Source organism: Mustela nivalis, assembly GCF_964662115.1.
Source record: "Mustela nivalis genome assembly, chromosome: 5".
Classification (NCBI taxonomy): domain Eukaryota; kingdom Metazoa; phylum Chordata; class Mammalia; order Carnivora; family Mustelidae; genus Mustela; species Mustela nivalis.
The window spans coordinates 100,334,617-100,353,007 of NC_139024.1; the positions used below are offsets into that span (position 1 = coordinate 100,334,617).

Genomic DNA, 18,391 nt, shown 5'->3' on the forward strand with positions numbered 1-18,391 from the left:
ACAAAAGTAATTGGCAAACGGTTATTGGTATTCACAGCAACTCCTCACCGGCCTGTTACTTCCATTCAGATTTCTGGCTGTTGCCCAGGCCTTCATTTTATCTCCTCTTGACCATTCTGATAGGGATGATATTTGTGGCTCACTTATTCAATGTTGTATAACCTGTCACTCTCATATCTGGAGTCGATCATTTTGGAGGTATGGGATGCACATATCCAGAACTGAGTAGCCATAGAAGAACAGCTAAGAAGGAAGTAAATGTTAGAGTAATCAGAATAACATAAAGCGGCATCCTACATTTTCTCAGAAGGTCCTAGTCCGTTACCATTTATTTGCTTGGTGAATTTCATGAATCTGGAACTTGGAAAATTTATAGTTTTCGGAGGACATCATTTTCGTTTTCATCTATAATAGGTCATCAAACATAAACTTATGATTAAATATGTCACATATTCTAGAACACAGGATATTTTCCCTAAGGGCAGATGTCATAAAAGATTGTTTTGATAAGTATTTCAGGAAAGGTCATAATTACTTTGCCATTCTTAAGCCTTTCCCCAAGGCTAACTCTGGTATGGGTTTATGTGTGGGTTGCTGGGGTGGGTCCTACAGTGATTACAAGGTTTCCTGGTTAGTTGAAATGTGGCTTTGGGGAGATTCTGCCTGTGGACTTTGGATGGTTTTATGTGCTTAAGTGATTTCTCCCCCCACCCGCCTGCCCCCAAAGCAGAAATGAAACTCCAGTCTAGCAGAAAGGTTTAGATGGTTTGGGTAGGGAAAGGGTAACCGATAACTAAAACATCAACTTTCTTGTGGTGAGTGTGAAGAGGAAACATTGAGGTATTCTCGGAAATGAATCTGTAGACTGAGCTGTGAGCTAAGTGTGTGCTAAGCTGCACCGGGGGTTTTGGATCACTTGCTCTGCCTTCTGGAGAGTCCATGGTTTGTGTTTCAAAACAACAAATCCTAGCTGTTTCTATAAGCAGTATGCACCAACAGATCATTTTGCAGGTAGCTTAAAACTAAGAATCTCACAGTTCCATAAGAGAGAAAGATCCAGTCTCCACAGAAGATGGGGTATGCATCTTGCTGTGCACTCTAGGGCAGATATCCCTTTACTGTCCCAGTGCACAGGGCTGTGTTCTTGGTGGAGAGACTCACAGGGAGATGTAACAGGTTGATCCATAAAAAATGATGATTTTGTTTGCTCCCTGCACTGTCCCCTGACAACATGAACCCAAATGCAGTGACTACTCAGTACTCAGGATAACAAGTTCCTGCTCCAACACCCATCACAACCTGATGAGTTAGCCTCTTCTGTGGGAATTTAGTGTACTTTTGTCAATTACCAATATGCTTTCCTTGTGATTCTTATTACGAATGTCTTTAAAGTTAACTGAGTTATAATCATTACTTCTCATATTTTCTTGAATTTCTTTTTATTTCAATAGTTGTGAATATTTAATAGACAGTCCACAATGCTCACTTTCATATTTAAAGTTATATTCAAATTTATTCAAAGAAAAGATCACTAAGTATTACTGGAGAAGTCTACATAAATAATAGAACTGATGGTTCAGACCTTCATTTAATAATTCTGTCCCCTTGTGATTTGCATAGGTTAAAGAAATGTTTTTTTTTTTTTTCTTAATGTAGTCTTCCTGCTCTTCTCAACTTGGACATATTAATTTTTGTTATTTCTGAAATGATGTCTATTACATCATTGTAATAAAATCTCAGTCATTTCAACATTAAAAATAACCATAACATCAACCAAAAAAATGATGTGATTTAATCAAAGTAGACCTGAATCAATGGAAAACAGTTGTTTTCGTTTTTGTTCTTTGTTTGTTTTTCAATAAAAAACTGCCTTAATATTCTCAGGGTTACAGTGACCTTTCCTTTGGCAATTTGGATGTGATCTGAAAGTTACCAAAGTGGATTATAATATATGTATCAATCTATTCTTAGCACTGCAACTGAGACATTGAGATGAAAGTCAGACCTTATATTTTTCAATAGTTGAGTAACACCATCCTGGTTTTTACTGATGAAAGAGAAAATATGGTAAACTGGATACATATAACAAACATGGGAGGTCGTAATGTTTCCAGGATATGGCGTCTTGCCATTGACCACAGCCTCTTGGAACAAGATAAAGTCATTGAAATAGTTAACAGATGTTAACCATACTAGAAGTATAAAAGTTCTATTGCTAAAAGTTATGTACGGTCAGATGGAGATTTGGCGCTTGGTCCATAATTTAACTGACTTGGCAAATGGAAAGTTAAGATCCAGAGGCATAATGCATATCAAGGCCACACACTTTGCACACTATGCAGGAGCTCATAAACTACTGACAATATGTATACTGTGCTAAGCCAGCTTGATTAAGTATTAACACAGTATTTGATACTTAGGGAAATCTGAAGTCAATTTTCACATCTACTAAATTAAAAAGTTATTTCTATAAGAGCAAAAGAGTAGACTTTTCTCCAAGTTCAAAAGCAGGTCTACAAATTGTATTATATAGCTTCAGCTTGCAATTTACCAATGATTGGTATTGCTTTCCACCGATTTTGTAATCCATCCAGTAATATTCTTTAAAATTATATTTTTCCCACTCTTGTCTATTACTTCACATTTCAGAACAAGTTGACAGTAATGATTTTCAGATGAGTATCTGTAGCTGAAATGGATCTTCTCAGCCTTGAGTCACAGGTTCATCCAAGTCAAGTACTGAAGGAGGCTTGTGCTACTTTAGAGTTTGTGGTTTTATTCACAGCTTTGCAAATAAAGTCCCCAGCTTCCATCACTTTGTAAAGATTCACACCCTGTTAAGGGAAAGAAGGGATACCAGGTGGATTAGGGAGAAAGAAGACAAAACAGATTTCTTTCCATTTTATTAGTAGTTAATTAACAATTTGAAATTATTAAACAAAATGTTACTCCTTGTTGATTTGAGAGTAACATTTGTCGTCTTCTTCATGAGTCACACAATCTGCAGATTTTAGATTTTTATGCTTTATTAAAGCATATCTTGAATTTGACTTTTAAATAAAATCATAGGCTAGCCATTCCTGAAAAAAATCCACATAATTCGGGGTAGTATCTGAATTCTAGGAAGGACAATAACAGAACTAGAAACAATCTACAAAATACCAGTGGCAAGCAATTAAAATTAGTAGGGTTTGGAGGAGTTCATAGATAATCACTTAAGAAAGAACCTTTTTACTATATAAAGAAACAACCTGATAAGCCTATGAGCAATGTATATGTATAATTTTAATGGTATTCAGAAACACTACCGGTATGATATTGAGGGAAGTAGTTGTAGGTCAAATAAAATGGAGCAGTATTAGTACACATCTGGAACTTGTTTGTCTGAGAAGTTGTACTGTTTGAAAGCATAAACAGGATCAACAAAAGCTTAGGTAAATCCATGAAAGACAGATAAGCAGTTGGGTATGAAGGCCAAGTTCAGGGCATGCTCCTCATCTCCTGGTCCCTGTGTAACCAAAGATCCCCATCGAGGTCTCCACTCTGCACCTCAGCTGTCACTATAGGGGAGGTAGAGCATTAGGTGGATTAGCCAGAGATTTGCCCTCAGCTAGCATTTCATAAACTCCTATGTCTTGCCTTACCATGGAATAGAAACAATGTTGACTTAAAACTGAACAGACTCGGGCTTCCTTACTATTAAGTAGTTCTTAATATTTATGTAAGTCTGTCATTTTCTTAAAAGAGACAATAAAAAGTTGTTCTTCAGGTCTCAACATTTGCTTTGATTTGAGATTGTCCTGTCCTGGGAACAGCTACAGGTAGAAAATATGTTATATATATATATAAATGGATATATATATCCATTTAAGATGTCAACTAAGAAGTGCTAACATATACCTATATAGCATAGAGATGCTTAACATATACCTATATAACATATACCTATATATATGTTTTGTTGTATATGTTATATATATATATGTTATATAATATATAATATATATGTATATCTATACAACTAAGAAGTGCTATACCTATATATACACATATATACAACTATGTATATATATATATACACACACACATATATATACAACTAAGAAGTGCTATAACTATATATATAGATATGTTTTTGTTATATGTTATATATATTATATATATGTATATATATATACAACTAAGAAGTGCTTAACATATACCTATATATATAGTCAGACGTTCTACACACCAGGGTGGAGAATTGAATACCCAGGAAAGAATTAGGGAATTGTGCCGACATAGCTACAGCATGGGTATTAAAGAACAAACAACCAAAATATCTTGCACGTCAAATCAGTGGCTCTTGGTAAGTGACTTGGCATGGTAGCCATAGTAACATTATGTTCTACAGAGAATCTTGGCTTGCTAGTCTAGGTAGCTCGTTGAATTTTAGATCCTACCCCATGTAACCATTCTCTCCTTAAATTTTGAATTCTTAGGAATGAAGCCATGGTTTATGTGCATTTTAGTCCTCAAGTTCTAGAACAGGACCTGATATATAATATGCATCAAAGCATCAGCTGAGATCAATTCACTCATCTAAACCTCCAAGAAATAATCTAACTTGCCTCAGTTTTTGTCATGGCCATACAATTCTACCAGAAATGATTAAGTTACTGTAAATGAAATAATAGTTACTCCTAACCAGGAAAGACAGGCAGTAGTGTTTTTTTTTTTAAGTTATTTATTTTTTTAAGTTATTTTTAGTTATTTATTTGACATACAGAGAGAGATCACAAGTAGGCAGAGAGGCAGGCAGAGAGAGGGAGGGATGCAGGCTCAGCACTGAGCAGAGAGCCCCACTCGGGGCTCGATCCCAGGACCCTGAGATCATGATCTGAGCTGAAGGCAGAGGCTTAACCCACTGAGCCACCCAGGTGCCCCCAGGCAGTAGTTTTTGATGTTTATCCCAAGTGACACCCATCTCCCAGTGAATGTTATTGAGCATTTCTAGGTAAGGCACATAGCTGTAATTGCTCCCTGGCTGCAGGGAAAGCTAAACACAGAAATAAGGTCCGGAGATCACCTCAGGTTAGGTTCAGAGAGGTAGAAGCACACAGGTTGGCATGGAAGTCATAAGGTGAGGAACCCAACAGCAGGAGCCTGGGGGTTAGGCAGGGAGACACGAGAAGACTTCAGTGGTTGGGAGCAGCTCACTCTCCAGGTGAAACTGAGTGTGGGGAGTAAGGCCATCTGAGTGGTGATGGACACAAGAGCCAGGAGTGAGAAATAAAATGGTATGGAAATGGAAACTACAGGTAAATGGTACTGCAGGAGCTTTCATGTAAGTATAGTGAAGAGAGAGAAGCTTTCATGTTGTAATCCGGAGGATGCTTTGACATCTCAGAAAAATATTTTGAACTTCTAATCATCTGTGAACTTTTTTCTTCTATATTTTTGCTCCCTTCCTCCCCAAATCTGCCTTAAAGACTAGTAAGTAATGTTAACAAGCATGTGGCAAACAAAGTACTAAATTATGTGGATGCCATAGAGGATGTGGCTTTCCAGGAACTTTTACTTAAGAGACAGTTCTTGCTGCCCAGTGTCTCCCATGCTAAGTAGTGTTAAACTCTCTTTTCTGACCATTCCAATAGTGCCCCGGGCTCTTTTAGAGAAGCCCTAGTTGTCACTGCAAGAAAATCAAGATCTCTGTTTCCTCCTAGGAAAACATCCATCCCAAACCAAAGCGCCAAAACAACAATCCTAAAGGCAGAGACACAGGCTCTCACTCAGTTTGTGAAATCAAATCAGATGATACATAAAAAAGTACTTTGGAGGTCATGAAGCACTATAAAAATGTGAAATGGTAGCATTATTGATGATGGAGCTACAGCAATAAGTTACTTTATAAAGCCCCCTAAAGAATTTTTACTGTATTTTCCCACTGTGCATTTTAGCAAACAGCAAAAGGGTAGTAAAACTTTGACCTCAAAATTGCTTCCCAAATCTGAGACACATTCCCACTTGTATCTGAAAGGCATACATGAATATTAAAATATGTTAAGTGACTTACCGTGTTGAGCCCCAAGCCATTAAGCATATATATCAAATCCTCAGTGGCTACGTTCCCAGAAGCACCCTTTGCATAAGGGCAGCCACCTAATCCGGATACTGCTGAGTCCACCACATTAATCCCCATCTGGAAAACAAACCAGAACACTCAGGGCTTGTCTATTCAAGGCACATAAATTGTTGAATTTCTATTTAATCTGTTCCAAAGAGCAAATAAGCAAAATCTAAACCCGTTATCCAAACATACTCGCTTACTCACCTGCTGCTAGAAAAGTCCCCAGGGTGCTCATTTCTTTTTTACCTAATCTTGTCTTTTAAGCTAACAGAAACTCAAGGGATCTCAGGAAGTAGAATAATCTTAGATCAAAATTGAAGTGGTGTTATTCGTTGATAACCACACAACTGTAGGGGGTGAAGCTTGAAGTAAGACGAATTCATTCCCAGGTTGTATAGATTCTCCAACCAATTCTCCAATTGGACCCTAATACTGTTATGTAAGCACAAAACACTTCCAACACTCTAACTCAAAGTCAAGGTGCCTTGGACGACTGGTGGTAGTGGTAGGGTCGCTGTGTTTGAAATAGGATTTTTGAGGGCTTAATTCATCCTTTCAATTCACTTGTTCTTTACTGAGCCATTATTTTGCATACCCAACCCTGCTGCTTTGGGAGAAGCAGATAGCTACCAGCACCATCTCACACTTACTGAGTCCTCATTAAGGGAGGGGATTATTCCTAACATCTTGTGAGTAGTAACTCCTAATCTTCACAAAAAGACCAATGAGGTAGATCTCCTTCTATCATCCCAAATCACAGATGAAGAAACTCAAGTACAGCAGGATCACCAAATTGGCCCAAGGTCACCTCTGTCTCCTGGAAATTTACACTGGGATTTATGGCTTCTGGAAACATGCAGATTGTTACAGGTCATGTGTGTGGGGATATCAGAGGTAGAGGATATGTATAAGCTCGAATGTCCTTGAGGACATGATTACAGTGGGGCCTGAAAGGAGCCCTGAAAATCAGAGGATTGGAGAAGACTGGAGAAGAGAGGCAGGGATGTCCTATCTCTGTAAAGGGTGACAGTTGGATGATCAGAAGCTACCAAGAGGCATAATCTGGTCACTCAGCTCCCGGATATTAAAGGAAAAAAAAGTAACATGACTTCTGTTAAAATGAGAAGATTTTAGGCAGCATGTTAGGTCAGCTGTTTGCATTCACAGGATCGGAACCCTACATGGTGGCTACATCTCCAGAGTCAGTCTCACAAGACCTGTGCTCAGTCTTGAGAATCTGAGTTTTTCACAAGATTGCAGATGCTGCACTCACTGCCAATCTGGGGATCCCACTTCTTTTTGTTTTTCTTTTTTTCTTTTTAATATATATTTTTAAAGATTTTATTATTTATTTGACAAATTGAGAGATCACAAGCAGTCAGAGAGGTGGGGGCCGGGGGTGGTGGCAGGAAGCAGTCTTCCTGCTGAGCAGAGAGCCCGATGTGGGACTCGATTCCAGGACTCTGAGATCATGACCTGAGCCAAAGGCAGAGGTGGCTCCTGAGCCACCCAGGAGCCCCTTGTTTTTCTTTTTGATGAACTTTTTATTATAGAAGAGCTTCAGATCTTCAGGAAATCGTTGGAGAACAGAGCATCCCCATATACAATGCACCTAGCTTCCCATATTGTTACATTATCTTGCATGATTATGATGAACCTGTCCCAGCTGAGGGACCAATATCAGAATGGTATTATAGTCCATACGTGATTCCAATTTCCTTATTTTGAACTTCATGTTCTTGCCTGTCCTTCAGTTTGGGTTTGTCTGATATTTTTCTATTTTTTTTTTAACTTTTTATTTTTTATAAACATATATTTTTATCCCCAGGGGTACAGGTCTGTGAATCACCAGGTTTACACACTTCACAGCACTCACCAAAGCATATACCCTCCCCAATGTCCATAATCCCACCCCCTTCTCCCAAACCCCCTCCCCCCAGCAACCCTCAGTTTGTTTTGTGAGATTAAGAGTCACTTATGGTTTGTCTCCCTCCCAATCCCATCTTGTTTCATTGATTCTTCTCCTACCCACTCTGATATTTTTCTAATGGCTAGACTAGAATTCTGAAATACTTCAAGGCAAGCCACAGAGGTGAAATGCTGTTCTCAATACATCAATCATATCAAGGGTGCACATGCTGTCAACAAGATTTAGGACTGATAAGCACCCTGATCACCTGGCTGAGGTAGTGTTTGTCAGGGTACTGAAGTAAGGAAGCCTCTACTCCCCTCTTTCCATACTGTACTCTCTGGAGAAAAGTGACTGTGTGCTTACAGTTAGAGGTGGAGATTTCTGCAGAGATCACTTGGAATGTCCCGCTTGGACATGTATATTCTCCTCTGTTTATTCAAACATTATTTTTTATCGGTAGGGACTCAAGGTATTTTTTTTTAGTTTGGTTTAGAATCTAATATTACTTTATATATTTGGGGGATCAGGTTGGTTTTTAGCAGTTCTTTTAGTTGGTTCCTGTGTCTCTTTGTCCTACCAAAGGGACTGTGTTTCTTGAACCATTCTTTTATATTTCCCTTTGAGACTTAAGATACCTACATCAAGGCCTACAAGGTTTAAAAAAAAAATTTTTTTTTTAATGGTAGACCAAAACAGTTAATAGCGGTGATCACTGGGTGTTGTGTTTATAGCACATAATTAATTAATTAATTTTAATTTTAATTTATTTTATTTTAATTTGTTTATTTTAATTGTCTTTATTTTCCAATTCTTTCACAGTGAATTCTAATTATATATAAAGCATAAAAAGTTTCTATAAACTTTCACCTGTAGTAGAATAACAATATGGAAAGGAGAATGAACATAAATGAATCCAAGACTCATTTTCTTGATTAACGTCATTATTTTGCAACTAAGTGATCTTCCTAGGGTGTCTTCATTAAAAAATGTTTTGTAGATACTCCTTTTTCTGTGTCTCCAAACACAAACCACTATTTTCAGGCTTTCACATTCCGAGGGGTATGGGTCTGTGTGCACGTGTGTGTGTGTGTGTGTGTGTGTGTGTGCCCACGCGCGCGTGCAGGAGAGCAAGCTTTTTGCACCATAGATTGAAAAACAAAGCACTTGCTTGTTTTGAAGGAAAGTACGTCTTTAGACAAAAAACCACAAGGTGGCAATGTCGCTTCAAAATCAGAGTTAAAGCCAAGCATTTGACCCCACTGTGTTCAGCTGCTCCAAATGACAAACATGTAAATAATTAGCTTTATATTATACAAATAACTATTTTCTTTCCAAATGAGGAAACTTTGACTAATGGTATAGAATAAAAACTGTGGTTTAATATATTTTTTATTAGTCATCCTTTGACGTGAACACGTTTATGAAGTGCATTCTTCGCACCAGGGACTTGGAATCCATACAAAATCCTGTAGCTCAGGGAGTTTAGCATTAGAAATCAAAATTATATATTTTGTCACTGAGAAGTAGCATATTGTTATTAAACGAGAAACCATTTTCTTCAGAGCTAAGGGAACTGGTAGTCCTGCCTAAACTAAAACAAACCCAGAACTCAAAGTGTTGTGGTATCCTTGGCTCCCACCTTCCTCCAAGCTCACGATTAAAGCTACTAATCCAGTTACCAGGAAATGATTAACTTGTTTAGTTACATATGCTCTGTCTTCTTGAGCTCTCTATTTACACGCTTGGATTTAGGGGCTGAGAAAAATGAATAAAATACTAATAGCCACTTTTTCTGGAAAATGGTAAATTGTAGATAAACCACGAGCCTGTCGTTCTGTGCTACAATCTTAGGTGAGCTCTGTGTAGAATTAATCTTATGTAGTGCTTAGATGCCTGGACCATGATGATATGCTAATGAAAAGTACAACTTGGCTTTTTCTTAGTGCGGTAAGAACCTATTTCCCAAAGAAAATGAGAAATCCTGAAGTCAAGTCAAATCATTTTGCAAAGCTTATAATGTCCCATATTTTCATGATTTCAAAATGTTTAATGAAATATTAAGTTTTAGGTATTGTGGATACTAAAATACTAAGGAACACATAAAATTTTGATATGTTAAGTTTTGAAATGACATCTACTTTCTTTCCCCTCTAAGATCAACATTTTCTTTAAAAGAATCTATAATCTTAGATTTTATTTAAAAGGAGATCTTTCTGATGGTGTAAGGTACTCATTTTTGGATTTCAGTTCCTCGGGAGACAAGTCAAATGTTCATATGGGATAAATATTAAAAATATACTCCTTTTTCTAGTAGTTGTCTCCTCAGCCATTTCTAAGCCAGTATACCCTCCAACAGAGGATTGCGATTACCCAGGCATACGGTGCTACTGGTCTTCCAGTCATCAGGCCAGATAACACTAATGGAACAGGGCACTCTTGCCACTAAGCCCACCACTCTAAACGGTTACTGTATATGGAGTTAGGCTACCACCTGTGAAATAAACACTATTTGCATTCATGGGTACTAGGGATGTAACATATTATGTAAATTTCTGATAATGAACAGTTAGCATACATGAATTAAGCCCAGGGTTTAAATTAAGTGAGGTATATACCAAATTGGTATGTAAATAATGACAGGCATATATACTGCTGTTGGGGGATAACTAAGCTAATGGGACAGTGTCATGTAACCTCCTTCCTCTTTGAGAAGGTTTTCCTACATGTTTCACTCTTCTCTGCCTTAGTACACATAATGAGATAGATTATATTCTTTGCCTCATATAGTATATTTCAAATGGAGATAGAAATGGGACTGTGTACGTAGACGTGGGGGTAAGGAAACAGATTAAAAAAGGAATTCTTGGGTGCCTGGGTGGCTCAGTGGGTTAAGCCGCTGCCTTCGGCTCAGGTCATGATCTCAGGGTCCTGGGATCGAGTCCCGCATCGGGCTCTCTGCTCAGCAGGGAGCCTGCTTCCCTCTCTCTCTCTGCCTGCCTCTCCATCTACTTGTGATTTCTGTCTGTCAAATAAATAAATAAAATCTTTAAAAAAAAAAAAAGGAATTCTTAATTTCAGTAAGAGGAAATAATAGACTATTAATGAACATTTATTGAATGCTTATTTTGTCACAGATCCTGTGCTTTAGGCCTTACATATGATAAAGCCATGCAGAATTAGGGTGAAATGCGTAGGAACCCATGCCCATTTTACTGATGAGGAGACTGAGGCTCCAGGAAGATAAGCACCATCTCCTGCTTCAAACAGTGTAAGACAGAGGAAGAATGCAGATAGCTGGGCTCTACTGTCCAGTGTTAATTGTTAACATTTCATTAACATTGACTGTCTGCCAGGCACCTGACTAAACACTTCCCGTGCATTGTTTCATTTAATCCATATAATAACACCAGGAGGCAAGGTATGAATTAGGAAGAGAACATTGACCAATCAAAAGGCTTCCCTTTTCTTAAGATTCTGTTTTCAACTTTCTGAAAAGTCTCTACACAATGTACTGATAAGAGGCTTTTGAGAAAGTAATGCTGATTGTCCAAAGGATTTTTTCCTAGGAAGCTATCTCAAGAAAATAGCCAGAAACTTTAATTATAGGTTATTGTTCAAGGACAGATAGTCTTTGTAGCATGATTTATAATTGGAGAAAAAAGGCCATAAGTTAATGTCCAATAATAGGGAAATAGTTAACAGATTATATAAGATAGACTACTATGAAATCATTAAATATTTTTAATGAGTTTGGAATTGTATAGAATTATACATTATGCTCCTGAGATGGAGCCCCACAGCAGTGTACCTGCTCAGCAGGAAACTTGATTCTCCCTCTCCCTCTGTGCTCCCTTTTTCTCTCTCTGTCAAATAAAATCTTAAGAAACTGGAAGATACGAGAGGATGCCAACCATGCTTGGCATTGTTTGTTTCTAAGAATTTTTTTTATCCTAATAAATACATACCACACATGTCAGGTGTACTCTTGTTTCCTCATCATCCCCGTCTTCTGCCAAAACAATATCCCAGAACCATACCGGCCTTTCTTGTTTCCTGGTTTCAGTCCAAATTCTAGAGAGGGTTCCTCTAGGAATCCTCTACTTCTGCCTGTTCTTGAGAGGCTTTTACTCCTAAACTGCACTTCTTCAGTAACCACCTATTCCCTCTAACCTACTGGCACAAAATAATTAAGCCAGCCTCCCTCAAACGTGACTGAGCATAAGATTCCACTTACAATGTCTGACTAGAGGGTATTACATGAAGTGAAGTAAATGGGACAGAGAAAGACAAAACCATATGATTTCACTTATATGTAAAACCTACAAGAAACCCGAACAAAAGAAGAAGCATTTATGATGTCTGAGGTGGGACCTGAGCTTCTGCATTTCTACATTTCTAACACTTTCTAAATTCTGCCGAAGCTGCTACTCCCCAGAACATAGCTGAGTGGGAAGAAACTCTGGTTCTTCTAGGGAAGAACTGGTTCTCGAGGGTGTCAGTACATCCTGGTCCAGTGCGCAGTGGTGCCATCTTGCGTTGCACCATATTGCTCAAAATGGGACCGCCCGAGTATCAGAGTTACTTCAGTCCTAGTTTAAAAACGCAGATGTCTGGGGCACCTGGGTGGCTCAGTTGGTTAAGCAGCTGCCTTTGCCTCATGTCATGATCCCAGCGTCCTGGGATCGAGTCCCACATCGGGGTCCTTGCTCGGCAGGCAGCCTGCTTCTCCCTCTGTCTCTGCCTATCACTCTGTCTGCCTGTGCTCACTCTCTCTCTCTCTCTCTCTCTGACAAATAAAAATAAAATCTTAAAAAAAAAGGCAGATTTCTGTTGTCTATCCCCAAAACTGATTTTTTTTTTCTCATAAAGTCAAAGTACTTGCATTATTTCCTACTCCAAGATGACTTTTATGCATAATAAAGTTTGAAAATAGCCTTCTGATTTACCTGTTGATCTACGGCAGATAGTGCTGGCTCTTCAGAAAAAAAAAAAAAAATTGTTTCCTCTTCTTCTGGGATTTAGCTAGGTGGCATAATCAAATTGTCCTTTAACTTACATGTGGTTACATGACTGTAAACTAGCCAATGATGCATAAGCAGAGAGATACAAGCCATTTTAAAATTATTTCTTCTCAGAAATTTTGTCAATAGTCAAATGCAGATGACAAGACCTTAGAGAATGGTAAGCCAAAAAATGGGAGGAGCCTGGGCCCATGAATTACGTGGAGGAGAGATACCCACTGACAAAAACATGGATGCTTGCCCCTCACTAAACATGTGTTTGAGCTGTTATTCATTTTGGGGTGTGCAGTTTTATCAATCAATTAGAACTAATACACCAATTGATGAGACAGATTAAAATTCACCTTTTCCAGCTATTTTCTATTCTTTTTTTGTCCTCTTTTCTATCTTTTGTTGAGTATTTTTTTTTAATTCTTCCATTTTCTCTCTTCTACTGACTTAATACTTCTCCCTCTTTACATTGTTCAGTAGTTACTTTATGGTTTAAAACATAAACTTAAATAGGTCTACCTTCATGTATCCATTCCACATGTATGGAAAGACTTTACAACAATATATTCTCAATTCCATCCAACTGCTCTTTGTGCTATAGTTTCCCTACCTTTACTTTTATATACCCATAATACATTTACATGCCCATGAAGTGTTGCTCTTCTTTTTGCTTTAGGCAGTTGCCTTTTAGAGCAATTAAGATTTAAAAAGTTATCTTGATTTATTCCACTTTTTCTCTGAAGAAACTTGACAGGAATAAGAATATCAGAGATTCGAATTCTAGTATTTAGTTAACAATCACCTTTTGGAGGTAGAGGAAAGAAGGTGAGTTAGTGAAAGAGACAAGGAGTTCAGGAGGTACAATGTCACAAGCCAGAGTAGGAAAACTTTCTTTTCTTTTCTTTTCTTTTCTTTTTTTTTTTTTTTTTTTGAGAGAGAGAGAGAGAGAAAGAGGAAGGTAAGAGAAAATCTCAAGCTGGCTCCATGCTCAGTATAGAGTCTGACATGGGGCTAGATCTCATGACCCTGAGATCATGACCTGAGCCAAGATCAAGAGTCAGACACTTAACCAACTGAGCCACCCAGGTGCCGCAAGATTTCTCTAAATACTTATACCACAGTGATGAATACTTCTCCCACTTAAGGAAAGTAGCTGAGAAAAGTCTGCTGTATTTATAAAGTTGACAAATTTTTAGTTGGATGGTTTCAGCAGAGATCAGACAGGAAGAGCTGGCAATTAATTGAAAAACAAACCGAGGACATACAACCTAATGCTTAAAAAATCAGTTTCAGGACACTTGTATTTGGACCTGTTCTGCCACTTGTTGTGTGATGTTGATGTTATTTCTCTGTCCCACCAACTGTAAGATGAATATAACAGTACTGAATCGTGGGCTTGTTGAAGACTCAGTGGAATCTTCCATGAAAGTGCTTATCACATAGGTTGGCACATAACACTCAGCAAATGTTGGCTCTAACAAGTATGTGTCAAGTACAGGATCAGAAGACACATGGTGATAAAGAAGAAAACCAGGGCACAGTTGGGTGTATAAGAATGGAGACATAAGGAGGATATTTGAGACCTGTAACTGGGAGGCTTTAAGGGATAGAGGTAAGTAAATGGAAGTAAAGAATGATACCGTACACAGAAGAGAAAATTCACAGAGAAAACAACCTTGGAGAATGTGGATGGGTTTGGGATTAGGGCAGAAACCTGGGTTGAGCTAGAAATTAGTGGAGAAAACTATCCTTTGAAGTAGGTTGAGAGGAGAGGATGGATGAGGTATGAAGATATATTAAAGGAACACAGACCATGAACTCTTTAGGGCAATAAATGATCAATACTCTCAGAAACACAGTAATTGAGCTAATCTGCTGGAAGTTCAGAAATTATATCATTTCTAGATCCCTGACACTAGCTTCTCTTGGAACAGCCCTACCTTCCACTTACCACACTCTTAGATGTGTGCACAGAGGAGGAGGAAGGAATGGGAACAGAACAATAAATAACACCATGTAAATAATTAAAAAATTGTACCTATACATGTGTAAATGACATTTTAATAAGAATCTATAAGTCCCACATTTCTACAGCTAGATAATTTAGTCAATTTTCCTTATGACTGATTAATTGATTTAAAGGGAACTAAGCCCCCGAGTTCCTAGTGGGGCTACTAAAAGTCACAGAAGCCATTATTCTATAGATGGATCTAGAACGTCGACCTTCATGTTTTTGGAATTTCACTGGTAGGAGGTAAATAACTTCAATTACAAATTAATGTTAGTGGGAGGTCTATGCAATAGTGTAAATATGCAAGTAAATATTAAGTGAAAAGTTACAGAATGAGAGCGCAGTGCTGCCTAATAAGAATTAGGTGTTACAGGGGCGCCTGGGTGGCTCAGTGGGTTAAGCCGCTGCCTTCTGCTCAGGTCATGATCTCAGGGTCCTGGGATCGAGTCCCACGTTGGGCTCTCTGCTCAGCAGGGAGCCTGCTTCCTTCTCTCTCTCTCTCTCTCTGCCTGCCTCTCAGTGTACTTGTAATTTCTCTCTGTCAAATAAATAAATAAAATCTTAAAAAAAAAAAAAAAGAATTAGGTGTTACAGTGTTATTACAAACCAAGGAGGGCTTGGGTTAGTGGGAGGACCAAATTTTGGTAGGAGGCCGGGAGTCAAAAATAGCAGGTAACATATACAAACTACATGAGGGCAAGAGAGTTCCTCTATCTCACTCTGTTCTAGGATCCACATATGGCGTAGCACTCAGAACATGATGAGTTATCACACAAATATTTCTGAAAGAATTGAACAAATAACATACCTAAAAGAACAATGAATGCAAAAGCAAGGCCTGTGGGCAAGTATAACAATACATGGTAATAAAGGAACTTGATACAATTCAACTGGAAATACAGAACTGCATAAGGAGGATACTAAAATAAAACAGTTCAGTGGTTCAGTACCTTCTTTTATTTTCTCCCTCAACCTCCTTCTCTTAGTACTGCCTTCTTATAAAGATGGGTTCTTGGAACCTGTTTGTTCAGTGATTTCTCATTAATCCTCAGTGCAATTGATGGGCCTAAGTTGGGCTAATCACAGTCTTCTTGGCCAAAATTTAGAACAGAAACAAAGACAGAATCCACCTTTCTAAAAAGTGAGATGTACAGCATATGAGGTATGGACAAGCAACTTTTTCCACAAGCAATGGGAAGTAGAGAAATTGAGTCTGCAGTGAGAGGGAAAAGGAAGCATCACTGAATTAGAAATGTCACCTGAATTCCAGACGACTTTTAATCTTTCTAAGGTCCAGCTTCATTTCCTCCCTTTGTTTTTGAAGTAACATTTAATTAGAGCTATGCCAAGTGCCTTAAACCACACAATAAAACCTGGAAGTAGGCACTATTATCATCCTCATTTTCTAAATGAGAAAACCGAGCCACAGAACATTTAGTATGATGACGCGTGGTGTTACATATTTGGTAAGTGATGTAAGGTGAGATGCAGGATCAGGTGGAAAATCCAAATCTCTGCTCTTGACTTGTGTGTATACTTCTCTAAGAGGTTTCCATGGGACATCCCTGTATCCTCATAACAAAGTCTCCTTTTTGCTTAAGGTAGCTTGAGTTGGCTACTGTTACTTGGAAACAAAGAGTAGTAACTAACACATCATTAAGTTAATGACCTGGCAGGGAAGAGATTCATAAGTACAGAGAACGATAATGCAAAGTAGAGTGTGGTAGCTATTATGAAAATTACAAACAGAGCTATTCAGAAACACCAGTGAGACCATTTCTATATTTTGTAGTAGAGCAAGGAGGGAGGGGCAGGGTGAAAAGGTTGATGAATAGTTTGGCTCTGCTTTGGACCTTGAAGGATGTTGACAAGTGGGGGATGGTAAGGGAAAAGATATTCTACAGAGAGGGAACAGCTTGAGAAAAGGCACATATGATGAACAGGCCAAGGATGGACTGAAACTATTTTAATGTGACTTGTATTGTAGGGGCTGTTGAGGTGTGGAAGGAGTACAGCTCCAGATCATGATAGGCCCTTAAAGCTTGTCTCTGGGGGATGAACTTTATTCCCTAAGAAATAAAGAGTTACTTACAGTTCATGAAAAATCATGACATCATCAGCATTTGCTTTACTCAAATTTTTTTAACAGGGGAGCAATAATTGAGATGGATAGAAGGTTGAGAAATCTGTAAGTAGAAGTACTTGTTAGAAAATTGGTGCAATGCATGAAGTCACTGGTGATGAGTATTTAAAGTGAAGCAGAAGGGGGAAAAGATTTTTGTTAAGGAACAAATTTGACATTTATGAGGTAAAATTGTGTCTAAATGAATGAGTAATAATGGAAGAAAGAGGTGTCATCGACAAAAACAGAGATTTCTAGCTTAATAACTAAGATGATCCATTAACTGGAATGGGACGTAGGATCAACTCTAGTGGAAGGTAGAAGTTGCTTTCTTGGAAACCATTACAGATAAACAACAAAAAAAAATTGGAATATTTAACATGTTGTTTCTTAAAGCATCCCTGCTTATTCAAAACTAGCTTTAATTCTTAATCTTACATTGCATACCTACTTCTTCTCATTGACATCTGGGGTGATCCATAGCTTTGGTAATGTTCAAATTCATGGTTAAGCATTCTTATAACCCAAAGAACTGGCCTCCACGGGGTAGTGATATAATTTATAAAGATATAACAATGTGTTTCCTAGGTCCCTGAGTTGAAGACTTCTCCTCTCTGCTGAGTACCAAGGGTGTGGTTGGGGGAATGGGTGATAAAAATTCCAGATAGGTTTAGGGGAGCCCTAGAATACAGGGGGCTGGTCCTGATTCCAAATGTGTATAATGGAGAATGTACAGGACTCAAAACTCCCATCCAGTTGGCTGAGATACCACGGTAGCAAAGGTAAAATAAGGAGCCTGGCAAGTGGGACCCAAGGCAGCCTCAAAGACAACAGGACACTTAAACCTGGCCATCAGACTAGGTAACCCCTGGCTAATGGTAGATGGATACTCAAACCTCCTTCACACTAAGCATGAGCATAAGAACAAGCGGCAAAGAGGGGGCAGGGGAAAATTGAGACACAGAATTTTAAATGGAAATGGCTAAGCTGATTAACATATTATTCAGCCATTAATTAGGAAATATTTAGGGCATTAAACTGAACATTGTCATTTACATAGAAAGTTTTAAGCATTTCACAGTATTACATCACTACAAGAATATTACCACTCCGACCTTATTGTTCATTTCAAATAGTTCAAGTTCAGTTTGATTTTTCTTTCTTCCTTTATTTCTCTTTCCCTTTCTTCCTTCCTTCCTTCCTCCCTTTCTTTCCTTTTTTTTCT

The 18,391-nt window shown here is 38.2% G+C and overlaps 1 protein-coding gene across 2 annotated transcripts in view; it reads right to left on the reverse strand.

The window, feature by feature from the left end:
* Nucleotides 1–1,422: 1,422 nt before the first annotated feature.
* Nucleotides 1,423–18,391, reverse strand: part of HMGCLL1 (3-hydroxy-3-methylglutaryl-CoA lyase like 1) — a 193,936-nt gene continuing 176,967 nt past the window's right edge. For both annotated transcript variants that reach the window (XM_082731243.1, XM_082731244.1), the window contains exons 8-9: nucleotides 6,056–6,181; nucleotides 1,423–2,834 (exon numbers count right to left, since the gene is read on the reverse strand). In XM_082731243.1, the coding sequence (XP_082587369.1) occupies nucleotides 2,733–2,834; nucleotides 6,056–6,181 (228 nt within the window). In that variant the 3' untranslated portion in view covers nucleotides 1,423–2,732. The remainder of the gene's footprint in view (nucleotides 2,835–6,055; nucleotides 6,182–18,391) is intronic.